Here is a 25,510-nt window from a genome sequence, read left to right on the forward strand (position 1 = left end):
TGTAACAGGGTCACCCTGGGATTCCTTGTACTGAAACATCATTTTACACAGAGGATATATATATATTTTTAATATATATATTTTTTATATATATATTCACACACACGCGCGCGCACACACAAAAAAATGTCTTTGATAGGCTTTCTGTGTTCTAGTAAAAATAGTTGGCAGCTGCAATCTGTGAGACCAGAACTGGCTTTTGTGCTGCCTGCGATGCCCCACTGCAAATTGTCTCTCAAAGGCAGACGCTTGTATTTATCTGGCAGGTCGAGCTACTGCCTGCCTGAGACAGAAATAACCTCCCGTTGGGACACACACAGAGCTCGTAGATTTTTTGCCTGGACCCTGCAGAAGAGGAAGATCCTTGAGGCAAGTTAGGTAGTTTGATTTTTGCAGAATTCAACGTTATCTGAAGTTGGAGGGGGGCGGAGAGGGAGAGAAAGAGAGAGAGAATTAGTTGTTTTTGATCTCATGCTTAAAGAACCTGACTTCAGACAACTCAGCAGCTACAAAACCTGGGTAGGGAAGTGTATTCAGATGGGAAAGCCTGATACCAATCTGGCTGAGCATATCATCTGCCTTTCATATGAGCCACCTAAGACCTCCAGTTTATTTCTGTTAATCAACCCACCATGTTTTCTTGGTTTGTAGTTCCTGGGGCACCTCTGTGTTTGGGTTCATCCAACAGAGGAACCCTACTGCTAGGTGGGGCGTGTGTATGGTTCACGTCCACACAACCGCTCTTCTCAGCCAGATTTTCCGGCACTCTGATCCCATCGCCTGTTATACTTGCAGGCTCACAGCACTGAATTTTATGTATATTTTATGTATACACTTAACACTTTCATGTATATTAAAAATAACTTAAATGTCGTAACAGACCTGAATTTCTCCTTATAAAACAGAACATAAAAGTGAACATGTGGCAGCTCTGAGACACACGGCAGCTACAGGCGAGTGCTCTAACATCACCGAGAAGAGCACAGTAAGACAACCTGCACACCAGAATATTACAGGGCAACTGACAGTATTTGCTCTTATCTTGCAATTACAGTAAGAGGCTCCAGTTTTAGTATCTAATTAGCATCTAATCTCCTGAAATATATAGGTCAATATATGCATTTTAAAAGCAACTTAGTGTTAAAAACATCAAGGCAACTGCTTGCCGCAGCGAAATGCCTTGCATTTCAATTGTGGTATATTAGGTAGGGATATTTTTTTTTTGTATTTTTGAGATGTGGTATGGATTTAGAATGTCTTAAAATAAAAATGTTTAGAAAGAGCAGAAATTGCAATAAAAATCCCATTCTATTTATTGCTCCTGACACTAAGATAGCAAAACATTAGATTAGGTTGAAGCTCTGCTGCTGGGAGGTTTGCGTTCAGTGGAAGGCTCCCCCTGCTGAGGCTCTCGGTGGGTTCCTTGCGTGTTTTCCATCACTGTGGCAGGAGGAGGGGATGAGAACCACATGCCCATGTATTTTTGAGACAGCAGAAGAGGCTTAACTCAACACCTATTTTACTTTTGTTCTGTATTACCAGTTTCATTTATTCTCTCTTCCCCTCTAGAAGGTCCACCAGTGCAACAACTGGTGTGTCCTAACGTTCCCTTTCTTTCCAAAATGAAAACATCAGCTACAAAGCTTTTCAGATCAATACCGGTGAATTAAGCTCTTCTTATAGAAAAATGTATGATAAAAGATTTAATTACGTTAGCCAAGTAAATCTTGTTTTAAAGTGACAAGGAAACAAAGAATTTAGGAGCGCTGTGTATTTTACAGCTGCATAAATCTGCTTGAGCAACAGATGCTATTATCCAAGCTCTTTAAAAATAATGAATCAGCCTTTGCCAAGGAGTGAGTCTCGTTTGCATATGATATGTTCCATCACTGCTAGCAGAAACTAAGCCGGGCAGGCTGAGCCCATGCTTTCACACCAGTGTTTCCAGTGCAGTAGCTCAGTGACTCAGAAGGCTACAAATCTGCAGGACATGTGTGGCTTGGTTTGCTTTTGCCGCAGGGCTTGATGCCCTTTGCTTACCTCTCCGTCTTTGGATTCCAGCCTGAGCTCTGTTCTGCACGTGGCTTTCAAGCTGCCGGCCTCGGCGTTGATCTCGATGCCTTTTGGAGCCTCCATCACCAGCGCGCGCGTTGGTGACTCCAGTCTGGAACAGAAAGGGGAGTTACAAAGCCCAGTTGCTTGAATATTCTTGGTCAATCTCAGGTTGTCACCCTACACAGCTGAACTGCCCATTGCACGGCACCTTAGGACCTACTGACATTCAGATCCACACCTGGCTTAGTCAGTGGCGAGAATTCATGAACAATGTGGTAAAAAACATCACAGATCCAATCTGCTAACATTTAATATTAACTTTGCCATGCTGCATCAAGATGCAAGGTGCAATAAAGCTTCCCCCATGATCAGCTTGCTCACGTGCAAGTTCAGATTTCTACATGATCAGTGCTAACGAGGGATATTGGCAAAGCAGTGTACCTACACAGAGTGCAGCACTTTTCTTCATTAAACCACTGTTCAAGCAGAAACAAGTTAGTTCTGACTCCCTACAATGTGAAATTTTGAAGGGTTTAAAGACATAATGAAATCAATGAACAAAACCAGGCTGAAGACCCCAAAAATCCTTGTCTCCAGTTCTATGCTAACATCACACTGCACACAGCCATGCACCCCTCTGCTGTGCTTCAACTCCTCCTAACCATGGATAGTCCACACAGGTACCAGACAACCCCATTACAGCACTGTATAACACTGCCAAACCTTTTAGTTCAGGCAAGTGAGGTCAATGCTGTAAGGAGTAGAAACACAAGGTTCAGTCCCCCTTGCTGATTATCCATTCATTGGTCTTGTATTATACTTGTCTCTTTTTTATAATACAGTCTGTTATTACTTTGTGTATTGAAAATGCTAATAAAAACCAATTTTTCCCTCTTTGGGAATATCCTCTTAGTTGATTTCATCACCATTTATTTACTGCACCATCACAAAATCTAGACTATGATCTCTCCAGGTTAAGGAGGCAGGAGGACTGGAACAGAAGCTCCTTTGCTTCAATTGCTTTGGGCAGGGAGCACCAACAAAATGAAGCATAAGGGCAGCACCGACACAAAATGCAGCACAAGGGCAGGACACAACCACTGAGCTTCCTGGGGCACTCTCAGGATTTGCTCACATCACCGCAGTGGCACTTCAGCTGTTTCTCTGCTTGTCATATATAATCATTTGTGCAAGTAAGTGTATTCTTAAATGGACTCCTGCTGGTACTGAGACAACATTACGGGAGACTGAGGGAATTCAGCTGTATTTATTGCAGCCAACAGTTCAATAAAGCAAAGGCACAGTTCCCTCTGTGTGGCACTTTTCAGGTTACGACTTTCCCTCTTGTTAGTGTCTTCGCATTGCTGTTTTTTTGAACACTTTTCTCTCAAAACTCCAAACTCATCCACAGTGGCTGACTCAACTAAATCTAAATTTCAGGGGAGAACTGAGGCATACACAGCCCAAGGAATGAACATGGCCTCATGTTTAGCAGCCTCGGCACAATTTTCCTGAGCTACTTTTTGTTTGTGCTCTGCACGAAAGCTGTATCTTACATAAACCTTCTTCTGATCCCTCCACTGGTATCACAGGCTGGTTCCCTCATGAGGAACCTAAGGTTAAGACTGCTGATATTCACCTTTTCTTTCCTGATCGAATTGCAGATTGCATGGAGGAGAAAAAGCTTGCAAAGAATGATTGACATTAAATAGTGCTACCTGGGATATGATTCCCTCTGACCTTCCAATTGCAATAACTGCCTTTCCAATATCTGTTAGAATTTCTTTATGGTAAAAATAGTCACAGTGCACAGCCGCAGGGCTCTGGCACATGCGCTCTGGTGGCTTTCATTATGGTGGCTTAACATGCTGCCTGTCCCACACTCTCCCAGGAGATTTCTGCCCAGGGATACTGTGCACTGTCATCCTTGCTGGTGCAGCCCACAAGCTGGTGTCTACCCTGAAAAATAAAGCATGCTCTGCTTGCACAAAGCCCCCAGAATCTGAGCTGCAGTGGCTGGAATGCAGATACAGATGTCCTGCTGCCACCTCTGCTCGAGGCAGGATCCTCCAGAGGAGAAGCAGACAGCTGGGCCCAGTAACATCTAAAGTCACTGTAGCTAAATTCACCAGAGGATTTGTCCAAATCCCAAGACAGCTGAGCTAACCTGAGGATAAAATAATTCCTAAGAATCACAGAGAAGTGACTCTCCAGCTCTCTGACATCTTGGTGACTCTTCAATTCCTTTGATGCCTTGCCTGTCTCAATGTATTTGCTCATCTGTTAATGGTGTAGCTCTTCTGCCCACTGAGAAATGAATCTTGTAAGTGCAAAACAGTGTCCAGACACCACGGTTCAAATGCACTCATTTGCAGCAGCAGCTCTCAATTCCTGCTCTGTACAGGAGCAGCCTCGCAGTCCCACACCATTGGTTTACTGGAGAGTGCGGAGAGCTGGGAAACCAGTGAACGTCCTTCCATGGTGCGGGGCATTAAGAGAGAACTGTCTTATATATCTTGCCCTGTACATATAGGTGTCCATAACATCAAATTGAGTTAAATTCATACTTGACTAAGCTCCTGAGTACCTGGGAAACTATTAGGTAACACTGTCCCAAAGCTTTATTCTCTTTTCCTATCTACAAAAGTGACCGAGTTGTTCTCCTTCCTCCACCCAATGAAAACCTACACGCAGGATAAGAGCATCTTGTAAACCCATGCAATTTTAGACACATCCTAATCCGTCCAGAGTTTCTTGCACAAAGGACCTTCTCCAGCACCTCCCATGGTGTCATGTGGGATAAGCACAGAACACTAGGGCTTTGTTGCTGCTCCGTAATCCACCCCGCTCCCTGCAGCAACACGTGGTTTTTAGTTAGCTGACCTGACCTCCACTCTGTCATCCTCAATCACTAGCACAGACAGCTGCAATCTTGCTGAGATGCTGAATTAACTAAACCCCATTCCTTTAACATTAAAAATAGCATTTTGAAGCCCAGTTGTATTTGGTGAGTCTTTTTGGTTTTGTTTCAGTTTTTTGTTTTGTTTTATTTTTGTTATAGAACTTTGAAATTATGGTAATGAATGCAAGTACTGTAACAGCAAAGTGCAGCTCTTCCAATGATGAGAAACTTGGGCTTGCAGCCACATGGTTTTGTACTTGTGTTATGGGCTTGGAGTCTCTGACTCTGCTCCCTCTTACATGTTCAACATCGGTGCAACTCCATCTGTTTGCACGGGACTTTTGTACCAATTTAGGCTACTGTAAACACGGACAGAAAGGTTTTAATAGAAGTGTCCCTGGCATCTGAGGAGCATATGATTGTAAAGGATTTAATTTGATTACTTTCTGATATCCTGAATGAATTCCTGAGACACCTTCCTTTAAACCTGGAGCTGAAAAATCTATGCAAAGCCAGAGAAAGCAGTTGAGGAGTTTATGCTCTAGGGGGGTTGAGTAATGTTTACTGAATACTTTCATTTGAATCAAATATTTAAGAGACACTCTGCTTTTAAACCCAATTCTGTCTTCTAGAGCAGAACCAATTTGGAGACTAATAATGAAAGAAAATGATTTAGTGATGAACAAATAATTTGTTCAAAATCAACATTTGTTTTCCAGTGCAATACTTTGGACTTTCAATAGGATTCACACCTCCAGTTAGACGTAAGCCTGTACTTACAGCAGCAGACTAGAAAGGTGGCTGCATGAATATAGATTGTTTCATTATTTGCTCCTGCTCTTGAATTTTCCATCCCAGCAATTGGCACATAAGCCCTTTTTACTGACCGTGGGCGCTGCTTATTTTTGCTCCGGTATTTCCAGGACTGCATTCTGACCTTTCTCACAGAGCTGTGTGAGGAGGACAAATTCACTGCTCTCCACAGAGTTACAGGATGCTGAATTCATGGCTGAGATAAGCTGCTTCTTCCCACTGCCATAACCTTGCTCCTGTCCCACCTACAGTGTCCCAGTAGGTGGATGAAGGGACAGTCTCCTGTCTGGGTGACTACCCACAGCATGGGAACCTCTCCTATGGATCTCGGGGTGTCATGTAAGCCCAAACTTTCAAAAGACAAGACACAAGTAACAGGATTGTCAGGACTATCAAAGTACCCAGGTTCCACTTATTACAACGGGGGTTAGGTACTTTTGAAAATCCCATTGAGCACCTAAATGCCTTAACAAATCTGACCCTTAATCTCAGGTCTTAGTTCTGCAACAGAGGTAACAGCACTTCCCAACTCCACAGGGAGGGTGAAAAGATAAATATATTAGTGGTTGTGAAGCGGTTACATACTGCAATAACTGAGGCCAGGTAAGTACCGTAGCCAAAGATAGATGGCTGGCAGATGGATAACTGATCCTTTCAAAGCTGCAATATTAGGCTCTTCCCTTCATCAAAAATACTGTTAGTCTTGTTCCTCCCACTGAGCACACTTGGCCTGCACATCCATGTGCAAGATGATATATGCAGGGGGAGCCTTGCTCCAGATCACCATGCTTAATGGACAGTGCTAAATGTGCCTCTTAAGCCCTTTTACTCAAACCTATCACCAAAGCACCTCACATTTTAAAGGGAGGTGATGGCACACACGTATCCTGCAGTGAACCCCCCTCCTGCTATCGCTGGAAATTTTGAGCTCCTGGGAATCAACAAGAGAGCAAAATTTTCAGTGCCATCCCTGCTTCACTTTGAAAACTTCAGCAATAATTTAAAGGAAGTCAGTGAGTTTGTATTGTGGTTCCAGTAAAAGTCATTTTCTTGGAAAGATCATTACTTACCCAGATTTCTAGTTTTCATTTCCTTCATCATACACAGCCTCATTAATCACTCCAGTAGCATTCCAGCCTTCTTGTCCCTCTCATCCCCTCCAGGATAATGGACTGCTTTCCCTACTATTATGAACAGCCTTTAGAATTTGGGGGGAAGGCAGGATACCACAGAGGTGAAGGCAGTACTGGCTAGGGGCTGCTGGCATGCTTCCAATAAAATGGACAGAATTTCCTTTAAAGAAAAAAATTTAACACAAATAGTTCAGGGGGAGGGAATATCTGCTTGGGTTCAGCACTGATGCAAACAGGACTTGCAATTTGTGGCCGGTATCAAAGGCTGCAGCACATTAGAGTGACGATCCTCAACATGTGAAAGGAGTTAACGTGAGCTGGAGATCTATTGCTGCCACTTTTTTAAATTTGCAAGGAATGGGCCCAAGCTTCAAAATTTATTGGCCTCAACAGGGGACTTTTTGGGGTGGGGAGGCACAAACTTTGCCTGCAGTATGCAAATGGAAAAAGAAGTTTACTCTCAGGAGGTGCGGAGCACATGATGCAGCAGTGTGGTAGCATAAGCTAATTTAATTTTGCTTAGAAACCTCTGGACTGAGAATAGAGCATGTATTACTGCAGCTGTAGCCCATTATTTCTAATGACTCTAATTATTTCTTATGGTATCCATCTGACCAGCTATAAGATTTCACATTGAGCATAAAATTAGCCAATGTTACCACTGTGCCTGCTTACATCTCATACAATTGGTAAATTATGCTAGCAAGTAAACGTAGAGCTCCATCAATTTGCTGGTAATGAACCAGTATCTCAGGTTGAAATTTGTTTTCAATTCTAACTCCCTTGTTTCAATGAAATCAATGGGAATCACCCATTCACAGTGACTTACACTTCTGGCTCCAATATTTGTGTGTTATCCTATATATATCTCTTCACAGAAGAAAACACAATACTTTTCTCTCCATTAATGGCAAGTTAATTAGCTTTTATGGAACTTCAGAGAAACCAGGCTTAGGTTCTATTTCTAGAATGCTTTTAAACTTTCTTTTTAATTTCCTTACCTCTGCTTGTAGTGGAACAGAAAGAGTTCAGGGGTAGAGGCAAGTGGTTGGGTCTGCACCCAGCTGGTGAAAACCTCAACAGATCGTAAGTTCAATCAAAGACTTGTCCTCTCCGAAAGACCAAAAGGCTCTGCCCTGAGCTCTGCCTTTTGTCATGAGATTTTCTTCCTACCGGTAAGCACTGCCATTTCATTAGAACAAAATAAGCTAAAATATGGCAACAACAGTGAGCCTAATATAAAACAGGAAGAAGAAAAAAAGGCAGGTGGCCTTGGAACACCAGAGTGAGAGGTTAAAGTCAAAATACATAATGGCTTTTGTACTCCAAGATACCATGATTTTGACAAAATGTGACATACATGGCACAGTACAAAAGCAGCAAGTACTCTGAGAGCTTGCAGAAGAGATCATCGCTAATAAGGAAATACGTATCCCTGTTATTTATTGCCTAGCATTGACATAAATCTTGTTTTCAATTACATTTTAATGAAGCACACCAGTTACTGTTTTAATGGGGACATCTGATTACAGTCTCAATCAGCAGAAATAAATCTTGCTTATGGAAGGTTTCCACGGTATTTTTTTAGGAGCATTAATTACAGAAGTAAACAAGGATTTATTATTATCATGTCATCTAATTGTAAATTCTGCCCATCACTGTAAACACTGTTTAGTTCGAAATTGTGTATCACCATACAGTTTTCAGTGTTTATGCTGCAAATCTAATAAGTGGCAATTCTAGTGCAGCCACACTCTGAAACAGATCCTTATGGCTGGTAGTCTAAAGCCTCATGTAATTCCTAATACGATCTAGTGGACAATGAATGAAATTTCTTTCAGCTATCATCCACTAACCATGGTTAATTCCTAAGGAAAATCCAGTTAAATCTGTCAGAGACCTGACAGGAACAGAGGTCTAATGATGCTTTATTGGAAATTATAGTTTTCTAATTGAGCCAGAGATAAGTCTGGTTCAAATGGCAAAAGGCGTAACAACTTTGCTTGTCTGTATTTGGGCAACACAGATGCTAAAGAGATTTTGTACAAAGCTGAGTCAAGAGAAAAAGGAATTGAGAAAATAATATGAATTACCCTTGTGCTTAACACTATTCGTAAGCTTTAATATCTCCTTGGATAGGGAACCCAGTGAACACACTGCATGAATAGTCCTACAAGTGCTGCAGCCCTGACGGATGAATGAACAGGCAAGAGTGTGTGTTTGTGGGTACTTGTCTCCTCTCTCCATCCTCCCCTCCTGGTTATTGCATCTATCAAGTCCTGACCATTTCTCCCTGCTTCAGCTCTGCTAATTCCATCTCAAGCTAATGCCTTAAATATCATTTTACAACTTTCCTTTCCTTATTCTATTTTATTAGTGCATTTTGTTTGTTTGTTTGTTTTTTAAACTAGAGCTCTTACATCTGCAATACAAAAAGAGGTGTTTAAACACAAGAAATACAATAAACATGCTGCAGGTTTTGCTAACTTCAGCTCAGTGCCAAACAAAGCAGTTTATCTATTTTTCACCTAGTTTATGCTGCAGGTACTGTGTTTAGTGAATTTTTCCTAAACAGAGTCCATTCTAAAACAATACTGTCCTGACCATATAGTGGTAAATATCTTAAAGTCTCTTCTGAGACAACAACCTGGGGAGGAGGGTTAACTAAGTAACAGGAGTGGTTTTGAAACCATTATGAAGCAAGTCAAAGCCAATATTAGGAAGATGCTCGGATAATATTTAAAGAAGATTTCAGTAGGTTTAGACAAACGAGGACCAGAGAAATGTGTAGGAATGGTACCGGCTTGCAGCACTAACCAGGTAAGAAACAGTTTCTATCTACCTCTGAAAAAGATGTCATCCCTCAGCAAGAAGAAAAGTTTGAGCCTGTAGTTTGTCCCACCACAATGCAAGCTCCCTGTTGTAGTCTTCCAGTACACTCTGCACTAGCCAAAGCTTATTCAGCAGTAAAACTAGAAAAACATGGAAAAATCAAAATACAACTGTAAATTCTTTGTGACTGCCTACCATGCTACAGCATGGGAATTGCTGAAGGAGATGTAATTATGCAAAATTGTCCTAAATGTTTTAGAGTTTCTGGGGTTTTGACTATTTAAGTGATTTATGGAACAGTTTACAAGAAGCCAAATATAGTATTTAGAAGACAAATACAGAGATCAAACAGATGATATCAAATTAATACAGGGAGAAAAATGTATTGTGTAATACTATTGAGATCTAGTTTCATTATGAACTGGAGAAATGGTGAAGGGCAGAGATTGTCGAAGAGGAAAGTAGGAGATTAATGTTTAACAAAGTGGAGGTATGGCTGAGAAAATTAAAATCATCTGGATAATTAAAAAAATCTGTTGCTTATAAATCAAGGAAGGAAATTATCATAGTAATTGGGAGATAGCTGAAAATGATGTGTGGTAAATACAGATGTGGTTTAAGACGATCATGTGTTTAAGTGGCCAGGGAAGGGATTCAGGGACGCAAAATGAATTATTCCTATTTTTTTTAAAGTATAGAGATGATTGCATCTTCGCTCTCCTCACCCAGTGGGTTGTGAGTAGATGGGTCTTACTCCGAATCCTGGCTGTGCCTGACACACCTGATTGGAGAGCTGTCTGCAGGACTAATTCTGTCCTGCCAGGCTCAGTCTTTCAGCCTTAATTGGTAAGATGGAATATCCAGAGTCATTAGTGTGCCACATGGTGGGAAACCTCCATGTAACATGGCCAGAAGAAGATGCTGAGTGGCCAGAGACCACATCCTGAGCAGGGATAGTGCCACCCGGCACTGTTTGGCAAAGACGTTATCAGCTGAGAGAACAGGTGTGATCAATAAAACCAGCGCATCGCAGGTCGGACCAAGAAGATTCAGCCCATAGAGCAGAGGTGTCAAACTCATTTTCACCAGGGACCACATGAGCCTCACAGTGAGATGAATGTAATTTTAGGACTGTATAAATGTAGGAGTAGTTACATTTACACAGTCCTAAAATTACATTCTACCCACTGTGAGGCTCATGTGGTCCCTGGTGAAAATGAGTTTGACACCCCTGCCATGGAGAATAGCCCTGTACGTTACCATGATCTCTACCAGGAACCAGCCACATGAGACAGTGTGAGAAGCAGGAGCAAAGAGTCAGCTCTGGAAGGAGCAAAATCAAAGGACAGACGTCCCCTCTCCTGCCGTGATCAGAAGTGGGACAGTAAATGACATTATCACCGAGCAGGCTGAGCAAGAGCTCTGACTAAGCCACAGCACTGCTACTGATGCCACTAGATGGAACTTCAGAGCCTGTAATTATTATTACAAAAAACTCACCGCCAAATGTCTCTTGCCACAAGCTGTGTAGTCTGCATCACAACTGGTCAAGTAATGGTCTCAGGCTGGTGTCTTCTAACTCGGGGGTTTGGAGCTGCAGCACGGCGAAGCCTCTGCTCCCCTGACCCCAGCTTGTCTGCACTCCCAGAGTGGCGAAGTAACAGAATCTCTGGTTAGATATGCCCTATCTACTACCTAAACCACCTTTTTGGGGTTTTTTTTGCTTGTCTGATATACTTTGTTATGTAACTTATTGCAATAAACTAAAACAAATTGAAACAAAACAAAATCCTCCCCCTGTTGGGTGCATTAATGAACACTCTCATTTCACACATGAAGAAAAATAATTACTTTTTATGTTACCAGAATTGCCTAAACCACAAATGCAATTTTTCAGAAACAAAGGTTGGGTTGGTGTAAGTTTCTAATTACAGGTTGAAAGCTTCTAATTAAAAGGCATAAATTGGAAGAAACCCTTTCAACCAGAATTACAGAACAGGCTGCTAACATTGGGTATTATCTTGACATACTGTCATCAAGCCACGGAGGAGAAAAAGAAACAGAAACAAAGTGTTGCAGCTCTTCATTGGGACCACTGACACCACTTGCTACTTGATGTCCAAAAAAGTGCCACCATCAGGAACACAGACGAGATGAACGCATCACATAGTAGGTTTGTGGGGACATCAAATTTCATAGCAACCCTGAGCCACTGGAGCAGGGAGAAGGACAGCTTTATTGTCACCCGGAGGTAACAGCTAAGGCTTAAATGGGCTTTTTCCTGAAGTTCTTACTTGTGTCTTGATGGTGGCAGGAGGACAAAAGCCACCTGGTAGTCCTAAAATTATAAAACGCGATGGAAAGATGGTACTTGAGTCAGCTAAAACATGCTAGATTAACCCATAAAATGTTCGTTAACAGAGACATTATACAGTGCTCTACTTTGGGGTGACTTTCATGTGCCGTCAGTGGTTGGCCACTGGGTCAATTTGGGCCAAATCTCCACCACTTTCATGGCTTGCTCCTCTGCTCTACTTTGGAAGAAGAGTGCACCATACAAGATGTTTATCTTATTCTTCTGGTTTTTTGGCTTGTTAAGTAATCCTGCTGAGCAGACCAGCATGTCATCACTGACAGAGAAGATACTTTCTTGTGATAACCAGACATACTCAAACGTGAAGGTTACTGGCAGGGGTGCAGTGCTACACCAATATTGCAGTCATTATCATCAATACTTCACATGCAGTCTTCTACATCAGAACTGCTTTACAAAGAGATGAAATGTTGATATATATATTTCAATGTTTAAATTCGTTTTAAACTCCATCCGTCAGGGAGTTTTTATCTGCCGTTTGGTCAGACATAAAGGAAAAGGGTCAGGTAGATTAAAATCTCACATGAGTAGCACACACGTTCAGCCTATTGTGCTTTATTCAGTGGCTATTTACTTTTTCTCCAATGATTTATTCTACTCCTTCTAAAAAGATTGGACTTAGTAGTAAATCACTTACAATAAGAAATATAGAGATAACAAAACTAAAAAGGATTTGAAATGGTAGAATCTAAAACCTGCTGGGAAAAAAAGGTCTGTCTGTATGCATCATCTAACTTGGTGGTGATATCCTTTGGAAACATGTACAGACTTGCCTAAGTGGATTTGAAGAGCTTATTTAGCATGACAAATTGGCTACAACCTGACAGCTATTTCTGAAAACCCATTTATAGACCTTCAGACACTCATACTGCTGTGGCATAGCCACTCATTGTACAGTCGATTTATAATGATTCCACCAAATTAAATCTTTATTAACAAACTTATTGACTCCGGCTTTGACTTTTTGTCACCCCTTTTAATTAACTGCAGTAATGAGACAAGCAACATCCAATAACAACTGACCAAACATTTTGTTTAAAACCTGCAGTTTATTTCAAGCAGCTTCACAAAAAATGAAGGCTGAATTGCTATTTGCTAAATGTCAATTTTCACACTCTGTTGAACCTTTTCTGAAGCTTGTCAACCACAAATCTGTAGTCATTTTTTCCCCCTCTGATCAGAGCTATATAGAGCACATAACAGGTTTTCAGTTGCTTTCCATTTTTAAGCAGATGTACCATTTTCTGTCCCAGTATACTTCACAAAATGCAAATTGTAAATCTAAAGGGATACATATGCCAAAGTTGTGGCCTCTTTCACAGTCACATTTTACAGCAGCAATACAGTTGTATGTCTGCATGCGTAAGGCCACAGAAATGATTCAAACTCCAATGATCCAAACCAGCCCATTATTACGCAACAATACTGCACTATCCTGTTTCCAAATGTGCTGGGCTCGTGCTCAGAGCTAGGGAGCTGGTTCACTCTCCAGACCACTTATTCACAGCCTTGTTCCCTGATTAGAGGCACAATTCCCATTCCCAGCTGCAATTCCCTGCCCCGCTGACTGGCACACAAAGCAGTCTCTCTTAATCACACGTGCACACATTTCCTTCTGCAAGCAACTATGACCATGAAAAGAGATGCAGGACTTGGCTCCAATGAGAAAAAAAAAGCCTTTTACAGGATGAGAAGACTGGCAATCACTAAATTTGATGCTTTTTCCCACACTTATTACTACTTGCCAAAGCTGGCATGGCAAAGAGGGATCACAAAGATGTTGTCTAGGTCGGGATACTACCACCGAATAGGCTGGTAATGAGTGTGTAATCTGATTTCTGTCATAAACCAGCCTGGACATCAGATGCTCATTCCTGTATCAAACCAAGCTGAACTGAAACCTGCCTTTTAGCAAGACAGACAATTTTCAATAAGTATCCATTGGAAGATTCCTCTACATCCCTCTTTATAACACTGCTTCATAACCTATTTTGATAATCTGGAAAATTTTCCTGTGTGCAACTTACAATGTGCAACAGAGAACAGAAATACGTGGAAAATGAACACATCTTCTCTGGAGGAACACCAAGACAAAGCCAAGGAACAGGCAAGACCATTGAGAACAGAGATGGGGTGAGTGGCCCAGTACTCTTCTGGGTTACTGGTTCTGAGCCTCTGCCATTTTGGCACTGAGGAATTTGGCTGGGCCAATGATAATGATGGGGAGTATTTGAAGAAGTTAATCTCAAAGCTCTTTGATAGCCTAGAACTAAAAATCTTAAATCTAGTGGAGTTTTCCAACTAATTTCTTGCTTTCAAATATGCCAAGGAAAATAGGTTGGGAAATGGTGCAGAGAAGAAAATAAAGGGATTGTGTGGGTGGGTAGAGGGAGGAATGGAGCAGAGAGAGAAAGAGATCATCAAACAAACAAACAAAGCAAGCCAATTTACTGAAAAACTGAGTATAGAGATGTCTCCAAAGGGACTATTTTAATTCTGGGAATACGAATATTTTGCAGATTCTTAGCATCAATTTGTCTTCAGCTAAAAATGAAACTGTTCTCTGTTTATATTTTTTATGTAATCACTCCTAAGTAAAACACACATTTTAAGGTAAGGTTTGGCAATCTTTCAAGAGAGATATGCTAGATGATATTTTCCTCAGCTAAAAGAGAGTCTGAGCCTGTTGGTGGCAATTCACTGTGTGCTGGGAGATGACCTTATTGGCATGAACTCTATGTAGGGCAGCAACATCCCTGTCCTGCTCCACCTGGAACTGGTGGGAACTGGGACCTGTGAAGCACTGCTGCTCACGGGTGCTTGTCTCAAGAAGCTGTGATCCCTTCTCTTGGCTCTGCTTATGCTATTCAATATGTGCCACCGTACTGTCACAGGTATCCATGCTGTAGGTTGTTGACTTTCTTTGTTTTAAGGCATCAAAATCTGTTCTCCAGCTCCTCAGGTCAACCACAGCACATGAGAAAATGTTCAACATTTCTTGACTTCCATGAGGTTCCTTCCATCTTCCTTTGGGCAAGTCTACATTTTGACCGTAATCACCTCCCTTATATGACTTTTTAGCAGATAACAAAGAGACAAGTACAGCTGCTAATGGAAGAGGTCAAATGGAACTGAAATGAAATGAATTAAAAAAAAGAGATGTCAGAAGAGTACCACTCAGTGACATAACCACTTCCCAGAACAGGTTTCATAGCTGGGAATTTAATTTCTTTTTACTCTATTTTATTTGGATTTTAAAAACAGAGGCAGGCAGGTAGGAGGACTGGCTTTGTGGCTGAAGCACTTGAATTGAATTCCCAGCCCCATGATGAACTGCCTTTGTGACCATGGGCAAGAGCATTCAGTGCTCCTTGGGTTCACTGCAGTATAGCAGTGGTGGGGACAGCTCAGCACAGCCCAGGAGGAGTAATTCTCCTCAAGACAGCCATGTGATACAGGAAACTCTTTGCTGCTGATTTGGTCTCTTATCCCAAATAGCAAGTGATAGGACCACAGGAAATGGCCTCAAGTTGCACCAGGGGAGGTTTAAATTGAGTATTAGGAAAAAATTCTTCCCAGAAAGGGTTGTCAGGAATTGGAACAAGCTGCCCAGGGCAGTGGTGGAGTCGCCATCCCGGGAGGTGTTTAAAAGGCATTTAGACGAGGTTCTTAGGGACATGGTTTAGTGCTAGAGTTAGATTAGGTTATGGCTGGACTTGATGATCCTGAGGGTCTCCCAACTCAAATGCTTCTATGATTCTCCTAGTGCTCAAATCAACTCAAATGAAAATTTTCTCATAGCAGACTGCCACCTCTGCTGCAGAGCATGGCCCTGAGCCATTCTCTCCACAAGGAACTTCACCAGAAGGTCTTTGTGCAGTGCAGATGCCCCCAGGTACACAGAAGTAACCCCCCTGACTTCCCAAGTATGGCCTTTAAAAGATGTCAATAGAGTTACTTTGGAAACTTAACATGGGAAAGGAAATTGGACCTTAAAATCAACCTTAATTCTTCATTTGCATGGCCAAAAAAATAATAATAATAATAATGAAGAAACATTACAAGGAAAAAAAAAAGTTATTTTACTGCCTTTGAAACCAATAGCAATCACAGCTGTAAGGTGTAATTCTTTTTTCCTGGAATTCCTTCCTTTTTCTGAATTGCTGGCACCCTCATGGTATCTCTCAGCAGACATGTTAACACTATATATTGATTGTCTGCTCGGTAGATAGCAGGAGGGCAGAATTAAAACTGGCAAGAACTTAAACTCTGTTTGGGTGCCTCCGGTACGTGTGGAATATGGACAATTTTCTGTGTGTGGCCACCACTGCTAAAACCTTCCCAATGAAAATTACAGACAAGGTCTTCATCTGTGTCAGTAACCAAAGCCACCGCCGGGCCAGGCAAGGCAGAAGTCAGGGTACATTTCTTCCCTTCTCTTTAAAATGCTGGTGTGTTTCTGTTCTTCCAAGTAAAAAGTACATGAGATGTCTTCATTTCTACCATTCAAAGCTACCACTCTGCCAGGTTTCCAAATGTCACCTGCTTCCCACAGATGTAAAAATGCTACGTGCTAAGACTGCTCTGTTGCACCCCAAGCACGGGGAACACTGAAATTCAGTATTCCTTGTAACATCCCCAAGTCCCAGCAGCCAGAAGCAGTTAATTCCTGTTCCAGAATAGTGAATCCAGTCCTCACTTTCTGGCCTCAAGGAAAATCGTGTCACATCCATGCACCATGCTGAGAAGCCACATTCAACACTGGACCTTCCAGTCCAAACCAGTACCACTACGCACTTGCTAATGTTACCCAGCACTGGTGCTGGGATAAAACACCGGAGTGAGTAAATTTAAAAGATCATTTGTTTTGACATGGAATATCAAGCCTGCCATATAGAGCTCAGAGAAATCTATATGTCTGCATCAGAGAAATACAGCAGAAAACTTCCTTCAGATAAGTTTCCTTAGTAGGGAGGAGGTAACTGTATTTTATCTTCACATAGTATCTCCTGCTGGATCTTCTGGCCTAAATGATTTTCATTCTTATGTAACACGCCTCATTAACACTCAATGGAAGGAACATATTTTGTCTCTGGACTCAATAAAACACAGACAATGGGATCATGAATCCCATCACACATGCCTCTCACTAGAACCTGACTCTGGCATAAACAGGAGGGGAGCAGGAGACAGCTGCCTCTTACAAAACTTGGAAATTGCCTAAGAATTAATTTCTATCCTTTAGATAATATTAAGTTCACTGCAGTTCTTCCTTCCATCTCATTCCAGTGATTCACACAGTCCTCTTTTTTTTTCTTGTGTACTGCCATAGCAGGATTCACCAGTATAAATATTTGCTGTTACCCTAAAAACAAACATTTGCAATGTCCAATTTATAGGTCATGACAATAACAGAGTGCCCAAGGCAAAACCACTGAAAACACACAACCCCCCTCAAACCAGTATAAATATACTCTGCCACTTCAAAAGACTTCAAAGAGCTTCATTCCAGCAGCATTGATGGTGGACAAGGCAGGACCTGCCTTCCCACAGCCTGCGGAGAGCCCAGCTCCTCCGAATGGAACGTCCACCCGGCTCAGGGCACGGTCGGCTCTGCAGGGACCAGCTCAGGCAGCTGGGACACAGAGTCAAACTCGGGCAAGCTTGTTATCCAGCGATGCTGACTACACTCCCAGCACGCTTCTACAGATGACAGTATACAGAGCATCTTTATCTCCTCTAAGGGCTATCTTTTATAAAGTAGTCACATCCTGACAGTCATGCTGCTTTAACTTGACTGTTCTAGTTAGAGTTGTAATGTGAGGAGAGCTTAAAGAGATATAACTGGACTGAACTGTTTTAATTGTTCCCACTAGACCTGTGCTCTGTGACCCTGGTCATCTATAGAGCCATAAATATGAGCTTTGATTGGTGTTCCCATTGTGACTGGCAGGAGGAACACACTGGAGAGTGGACTAGGACCGCTTCAAGCAGGCAAGCAGCAACTGGAAATAATCAAGTTCAGAAACTCTGGGGACACTAATGTCACTGCAGGCCAGCCAACCTGGAAGATAAACATTGCTGTGCACTGTGAAAATGATTTTTCTATTTGCTTTCCACTGAGAGAGTGAACTAGACTATACAATAGGCACTGGGCTTGGCAAATAAGGCCGTGAGCTCTTCTGAGGCAGATTTACCAGTCCTTTCTGCTGCTGGAGACGTTCAAGTTACCAGTGGGGACAGTCACATTTGTGCTGTGCACAGTTACTGTTGAGGAACAGGAACATCAGCCTTTGAGCTCAGTTAAACCCACACAGCAGACACAGCGGACGCACAGAGAACGTTCCCACATGGAGCAACTCAAATAGTGGGAGCCTAAAGGATCCGATGCAGGTACCCGGGCTGTCCCTCTCCAGTGCCAAAGCCAGCACAGCTACTTCTACAGCACCCTGCATCATGCACCAAGTGTGGAAATGGGAGACGTTTGGCATCCCACTCCAGAAGGGAAAGGACCTGGTGGATGCACTCAGGGAGAGGAACACAGCTTGTCCCGCGACTGTGACGTCCAGCTCTCACTGCACTCTGTGCTGGGAATACAGAAATAGAATTCAAATAGCTCTAAACTCTCCTATTTTAACATAAGAAATGGTAGATTTTCAGGAAAAAAGCAAAGACGCATGCTGGTGGCCTGCGTACATATAAAAGCAGCTCCGGAATATTTATATTAGCAGAGCGCACAGCAGGAAAAGCCGAGCTGTGCTAATGGCAAAGCTGCCAGAATATTTCTGAGTGACTTGCCCAGTGCCACAGCGTGATGTGCTTGCTGGCTGCCCGTCCATATGCACCTTCATTAACTCCTCAGTGATCAGAACCTTACACATCACAGAAGAATGGAATTTACACATGGTAAAAATCTAGTTATAACCCTGAAAAAACAGCCTCACCATCTCTATTGAGAATATTAAGGTTTGAGAAAGAAAATAGCTGTTCTACCTTCAAGGATAAAGCAGTAAATATTCAGAGGGAAGTAACACTGTGTCTAACTGTCTACATTTGTACACTATCCAAAGTGTTTAATTCACAAGTAATAAACTCTTTGAACTTTGGCATTGTGGTAACTTTAAGGTCAAAAGAAAACAGGTAAGTCAATAAAAGAACAAGGCATTGCATTTCCCTCACTACCTATAGCACTTTTGCATATGTGCATAGGTGTGTTAAAAACACATGGTAAATCCGACATGCTAAGAAGTCCAGATTACACGGTCTTTTATGAGAAGAAGTTCAGTGGCAGACCACAGGGACATGCCGTACTATGCTCATGCATTAACTGATCATCCCGGTCTCTTCCCTTTGCCTCTAGCCTCTCACTGAAAGTAAATCCCATAATTTTTCAAGTAGTTGAGTCAGATTTGCAAAGTCAGCACATTCCTATAGTGGCCACAAGCATTTAAACCATCAACTATTTTTTTTCTAAAAGTTTGATTCCATTTTTTTTTTTTTTTAAACCAAGTAGATAATGCCAGCATTGCCCAACATGCTAACATTCTTTTTTAAAATGACCAGCTCATGACCCTGATATTTATACAATATGGACCATCATACTCCAAAAAAATCAGGCATAAAAAAAATTGAATTTCTTAAATTACATACTCAATTGTCTTAAGTTACTTTTGGAAATATTGACTAATAGTAGTCATTGCCTGTTCTCCTTCACTGTTAATCTCTTTCAGAAAATGTGCTTCTTGAACTGTAGAAAATCACCACCTTTTTTAAGAAGAATTTTGCATTTTTCTGACTGCAGCAAACTATATGGAGAGTGGCTGACAGGTCCTGATGGATAACACAAACACCAGCAGCTTCCCAGAATACTCAGCTCCGAAAAGAAGGAAGCTCTGCAGAAGTGGTCTGGATAGCTCCATAAATCAATGCCACACTGATAATTCCTAACAGCTACTAAAAATCAAGGGATGGTCAATTTTAAGGATTGGTTCTACAAAAGTCTTGCAATCGTTCTTTTAAGAGAGCCACAATCTCCATTTGGAGAACCATTATACGCAAGTATTCAGTGGCTCTGATGAAATTCCAGCCTAGCTCTTGAAGGCTAATTTTGCTATTCATCACTCTAAGTAAAAGCACAGCCAAAGTTGTTTCTTTTGTTTATATCAAGTTACCTTTTTAAAAAATATTTTCCCCCCTGAAAATTCAAACCTAATAATGTGTGTAATTTATTGTGGAATAGTTCGGTCACATTGGTAGATTAGCCAGTGCTGTAACCGACCAAAGCCTGGACAAGGGAAGACAAACATTAATGAAATAGCACATCCTTGGCTTCACTCAGAAAGAGAGAACTGGAATCCAGCTGGAGGAAAGCTTCTTCAAAGAGACGATCATGAAACCAGCACTCACTTTGGCATCACACAGACACTGTGACGTACTACGTGAGTCAGAGAAGCACTTTTAACGTGTACCTGAGCACATTTGCCTGGAGAACTCCCATTGCATTGACACTGATTCCCCTTGCAGGTCACACCAGTTCACGAGATATGATGCAACATCATTGAAAATGTGCATGTATTTATTAGAGGTTACCGCATAAAATAAGCAGGCACCTTGAAATATATTTCAGACTGTGACGGCAGGCAGAGTGACTGAATATATGTCAGAGGTTTATGATGAACTCTGAAGTGTCTTAATTTAAGAGGCAGCATCCTTTTTCACGGACATCCTTTATTGCTTGATTTATTCTTTCTATCTGTAACTAACCTCTAGACTCATAGATTTAGACTCCTGGTGTGATGTTGCCTGAATGCCATCTACCTCAGAGCTCTGCAAAATGTTCTGACAAAGTCATTGCTTGGTCTTCTCTCACTGTTCAGAATAATGCCAAGGCATGGAGAGATTAAATGATACCCCACTGCTCAACTGTGAACCCATAAAATCAAGATATTTAGTGGGTATTTTAGAAAATTTGTCACATGCTAAGAAGGAAAGGACTATGAGAGATTTAGTGCACCATTTTCCACTCTCTTTAGCTGTATTGCCCTTGATGTTTTTTTTGCAAAGAATTAGGCATGACCTGATAGTTGGGATGAGGAACTGCGCCCAAGCGAATGAAGAATTACTCTTTTCCTGATACAATCAGTCTGATCATCCCATAGAGAAAAACCTGAGCATTTATGGAAGTGTGCAGCATTCTGTACTTCAAAAAATATTAGTGAATTAAGCCATGAAGTATGATATACACCTCACGGTTTGGATTTGGTGAGGGACGGAAATGCATCGCCCAAACCTCCAGCAGCTTCTGCTCCATAAGAACAAGAATTGATTATCTGGTACTGAAAGGTTTGGAGGCTTTAGATAGAACATCAATTACAAAGGACTTAATTTTTGTACCCTAAAAGGCTCTGTCAGAAATATCATTTGTAATTAATTAGAAGTGTATAAACCAGATAAAAGCCTGTTAATAAAGTCAAGTAGTAGTTTTTAACCCAGAGAACTCTGGGTTTCAACCACTGGCTGAAAGCTCAGGACCTTTTCACAAGTTTCTCTGTGCTTTCCAGGTGATCCCTCTGGCAGCACTTGAGATTCCAAAGTGAAATTCTTCGGGTTTATAAAAAAGCTTCCGTTTTAGGACACATCTCCTCAGCTGATTCTTGTAAGATATCCTGTTTTTCTAAAGAGACTTTTATTGCAATATGAATTTATTACAAACCATTTCACATGCACACATTTTCAATCATACCTTGTGGGTCATAAAAGAGAATTTAATCTCAGAAACCTTGGGAAGCAATAATATTCTTTAACCTCTGGCATTGCATGAGAAGATACTGCATATTTTTTATCAAAATGAACAGCTCTTATAATCTTCCATTATTATCCATTTATATTTATTACTCCTTCATTAAAGTTAAGACACTAAATCCTTAATCAAAAAATTTAAATTGACATTTTACTTCTTTCTCCATCTTTTCAAAGGTTAGTGCTTAAGGAAGTGGACAAGACATGACATATTTTTATCATTGCCACACAGTTCAGCACTAGCAGCATAAACCCTTTGTGCCTTGCTTTTTGCCATTATTATATCAAATATAAGCAGATTTTCACTGAGTTCACTGGCAGGGAACATCTCCTTACAGCAGCACATCCCCTCATTATCCAGCTCTCTCAGCTGTTCTCCAACTCACCAGGAGGCCATTTCTCCTCTGCTTTACAACCTCGTTTACGATCCTTGATGGCCTAAGTTTTGGGGTTTTTTTGATTTACTTTCTTGCTCGATTCCCCAGTGTCACTTTATAACATGTCTTCAGCCAGCCTTCCCACAACCATCCTTAATGACATGAAACCAGGCAAAGAGGGAGAGAATGTGTTTTTGTATTGTGGAAAGCAGGAGATAACTCATGAACTGAGGTCAACTCAACAGGAGAAACAGAAACTGCATCTGATTTCAGCTGTGGAAACAGCTGCTAGGAGAGTCTCAAGAGCACAACACTCATTCATGTTACCCTACCCTGGGGAAAAGCTCCTCTCCTTCTGCAGCTACTGCCCACACCCTGGGAGAGTTGCTCAATCTCTAGAGAACCAAGCTGCCTTTCTGAACTTGTTTGTCAAGCTTTCTTCGAGCCACTTACCTGTTTTTTGGTTATTACTGGGTTGAAATCACATCTCTGCATCCTCATCTCCTGCACGGCCTCAGAGCCACACAACATTGTGTGAATGTAAGCCTGGCTTTTTCTACCCAAGGACACAACGTCCTTGTGCGGCTGAAGCAAAACACGGCATTATTTTACTTGCCAGCAATGCCGTGTGTATATACTGAGGTGTGTATTTATAGCAGCCACCTCTGCTGATGGAAGAAATGGCAGCTGCTGCTTTGCCTTTCAAACCAGCAATGCTCCACTGTTAATATGGTGCTTTCACATGTTTGGCTTCAAAAAAACTGCTGCTTTTCTTTCAGGGAGCCACAGCAATGCCAACTCAGCTGGGAAGCAGAGCAGGGGACTGGGGACTGCAGAAGTGTCAGCAGAATCTGGAAATGAGGCGACAATGTCCAAGGGCTCATGACTTTACTGAAACAGAGAAGAGACAAGAAAGAGGAACCTCCTGCCAGCTTCCGCTTGCGCTGCTGGCATAAGTGGCTTCTGCTTTTCCATTTCCTCCCTTCATGGGACATGAGCGTGTGCAAGGTGCAAGATGGGTCAACAACCATCTCCACCCCAACATTGCTGAGCCCAGGAAGCACATGGCAGCACACAGCTAATGCTCGCACACTAATATATTATTATCCTCCCAGATGAAGCAGACAGCAGGGGAGCAATTGTGGGTTGCGCAGGGGTCCCTAAAGAGGGACACAAGTTTGCCTGCTGAGTGTCCTCAACAGCCACGTGCTGCTTCCGTGCTGAGAGGCAGAGTTGAGTTCAAACACCATTCAAGAGCAGGCAGTGATGCTCCTCAAGTATGACTTCAGCAATGCTATTGAGTTGGAAATCATCACTATTCAAAGCAGCCAGAGGTGCCACAATAACCCATGGGATAAATCCATATGGCAAAATACATATGAGGAGTAGAGCAGCAGCAGCCATGGCACATTAAGAAGATAAAATCAATTCCAGTCATGAGGAAATGACACAGCTACTCCTGTTTGGCCTAGAGAAGGAAACTCTATTCCACACGAAACATAAACTCAGAATAAAGATTCTGTAGGCATGGTGAATATTTATAATTTCTCTAAATAAGTACACAAAATATTGCTTTCAAAAGAAAGGGTCCCATTATAGTTATGGACACATTTTCCTCCTCTCTTTAACAGGGTTATGCAACAGCTACTAATCCCTGACTACAGTTTAAAGTAAAATTAGTGTATTTGTAAAAATGTCCTTTTTAATCACTGTGGACTTGTATAGCTCAAAGTACCTCACTCTCATTAAATAGTAAGTCTTATTGCCTTGATACAGCCAAACCCTCTGGCATCAGCAAGAAGGAAACAAAGCCCTGAGGAACTCTGCACTTTGGTGGGAAAGCATCTGAACTGCCCTTCCCCATTTCGTAGCAGGTTAATGAGGAGACTGTGTTAAACAGTCGACTTTAAGGAAGCTGGTTTGTAACCGCTGCGGTGCCCGCGCTGGGCTGCGCAGCACTGTGGGGAGCTGGGTTTGCCAGGGGGCTCCCAGGCTCATCTGCGAAGCCCCAGCGGGGAGACAGTCCTTCCTTAAAAGCAGGTACCAAGTGCTGAGTAAGGCAAAGATTTTTATTTTGCCTGCTTTGCTCTTCACTTCAGGTTTTAGAAATGCGAGATACACAGCTGGAGAGAAGTATAAAGGGATAGAGAGAAATATTAAAGAAAACTGTGTATTTTTCTACCCAAAAGCAAACATAGTGCTCAGTGGATTACATTTCTCTCATTTCTTTAAGATAAGAACAGTGTTCAAAGCAAAATCTCCTTCTCTTCTGAGCTATTCAGTCATTTTGAACGTGATTACATTCTAAATATCACAGTATTTGCAAAGGATTTGGATCACAGTGATAGGTGGGTAAGGTGCTTTCCTTGCCACCTTGCTCAATATCCTTGGTACAAATAGCTCTATCTCAAGTACAAATGTTATGATAAAACAATTGTTATTGAGCCTCTCACAGAGCGTCACAAACGCCGCATCCCAGACCAGCACAGTGACTGATTCATGGTGCAGCATCTCCCAACCACCCTACACAATTGCAGCACCAGCCAGACTCTGCTGCACAGCAAACGTGTTGCCCAGCTTACACCGACACAAATGCTGGTTTCCCTGCCCTTTGCTCTGAGTCGTTGTCCAATAATTGCTTTTAGGACACTTAGGTCTGCAGTTAGTCAATAACCTGCAGATCCAGGACACCCAAAAAATGGTCCCTAGAGCCTGCAGACCAGGTGTTTCTCCCAGGCCACAACCAATAAGATATGTCATTCCAGAACACGGTAGCTCTCTTTAATCCTTATCAAAATGTAAACGAAAGACAACGTTTTCTATAAACATCCGCATTCTAGAAGCTAAAGGGTATTTTGATTATTTTCTGTAAGACCGTCCAAAAACCAAAACCTCAGGGAGCAGACTAACCTACAAGACAGATACATCACGTTACATGTGTCACCACATCCTTTTCATCAGTGTATAGTCAATATTCTGTATTATATGAATAACTAATTAGTTTCACAACTTACTTCCACAAATGTCATTGCAAAATCTATCTGAAGAATGTCATCTGCACTTGAGAGAATGACAAGCATTGCAATTAAGTATTAAGCCATTTCACCAGTGTGAGTCTGTCACGGAGTGTGAAATGGCTATAATTCATATTTTTAAGACCTTGCATTTATTAGCATCTATTTTCCACTCAAGGTTAGCGGTATGCTGCATAGAGAGTTAAAAAAAA

General features: G+C 41.8%; 1 protein-coding gene across 1 annotated transcript in view; it reads right to left on the reverse strand.

Annotated features, from left to right (window-relative positions):
* Positions 1-235: 235 nt before the first annotated feature.
* SGCD (sarcoglycan delta) overlaps positions 236-25,510 on the reverse strand; it is a gene marked incomplete at both ends in the record, with an annotated part of 123,583 nt that continues 98,308 nt past the window's right edge. The window contains 2 exons of the mRNA XM_080352988.1: positions 236-409; positions 2,041-2,164. Of these exons, the coding sequence (XP_080209114.1) occupies positions 236-409; positions 2,041-2,164 (298 nt within the window). The remainder of the gene's footprint in view (positions 410-2,040; positions 2,165-25,510) is intronic.

This window comes from Nesoenas mayeri, assembly GCF_963082525.1.
Source record: "Nesoenas mayeri genome assembly, chromosome: 14".
Classification (NCBI taxonomy): Eukaryota; Metazoa; Chordata; class Aves; order Columbiformes; family Columbidae; genus Nesoenas; species Nesoenas mayeri.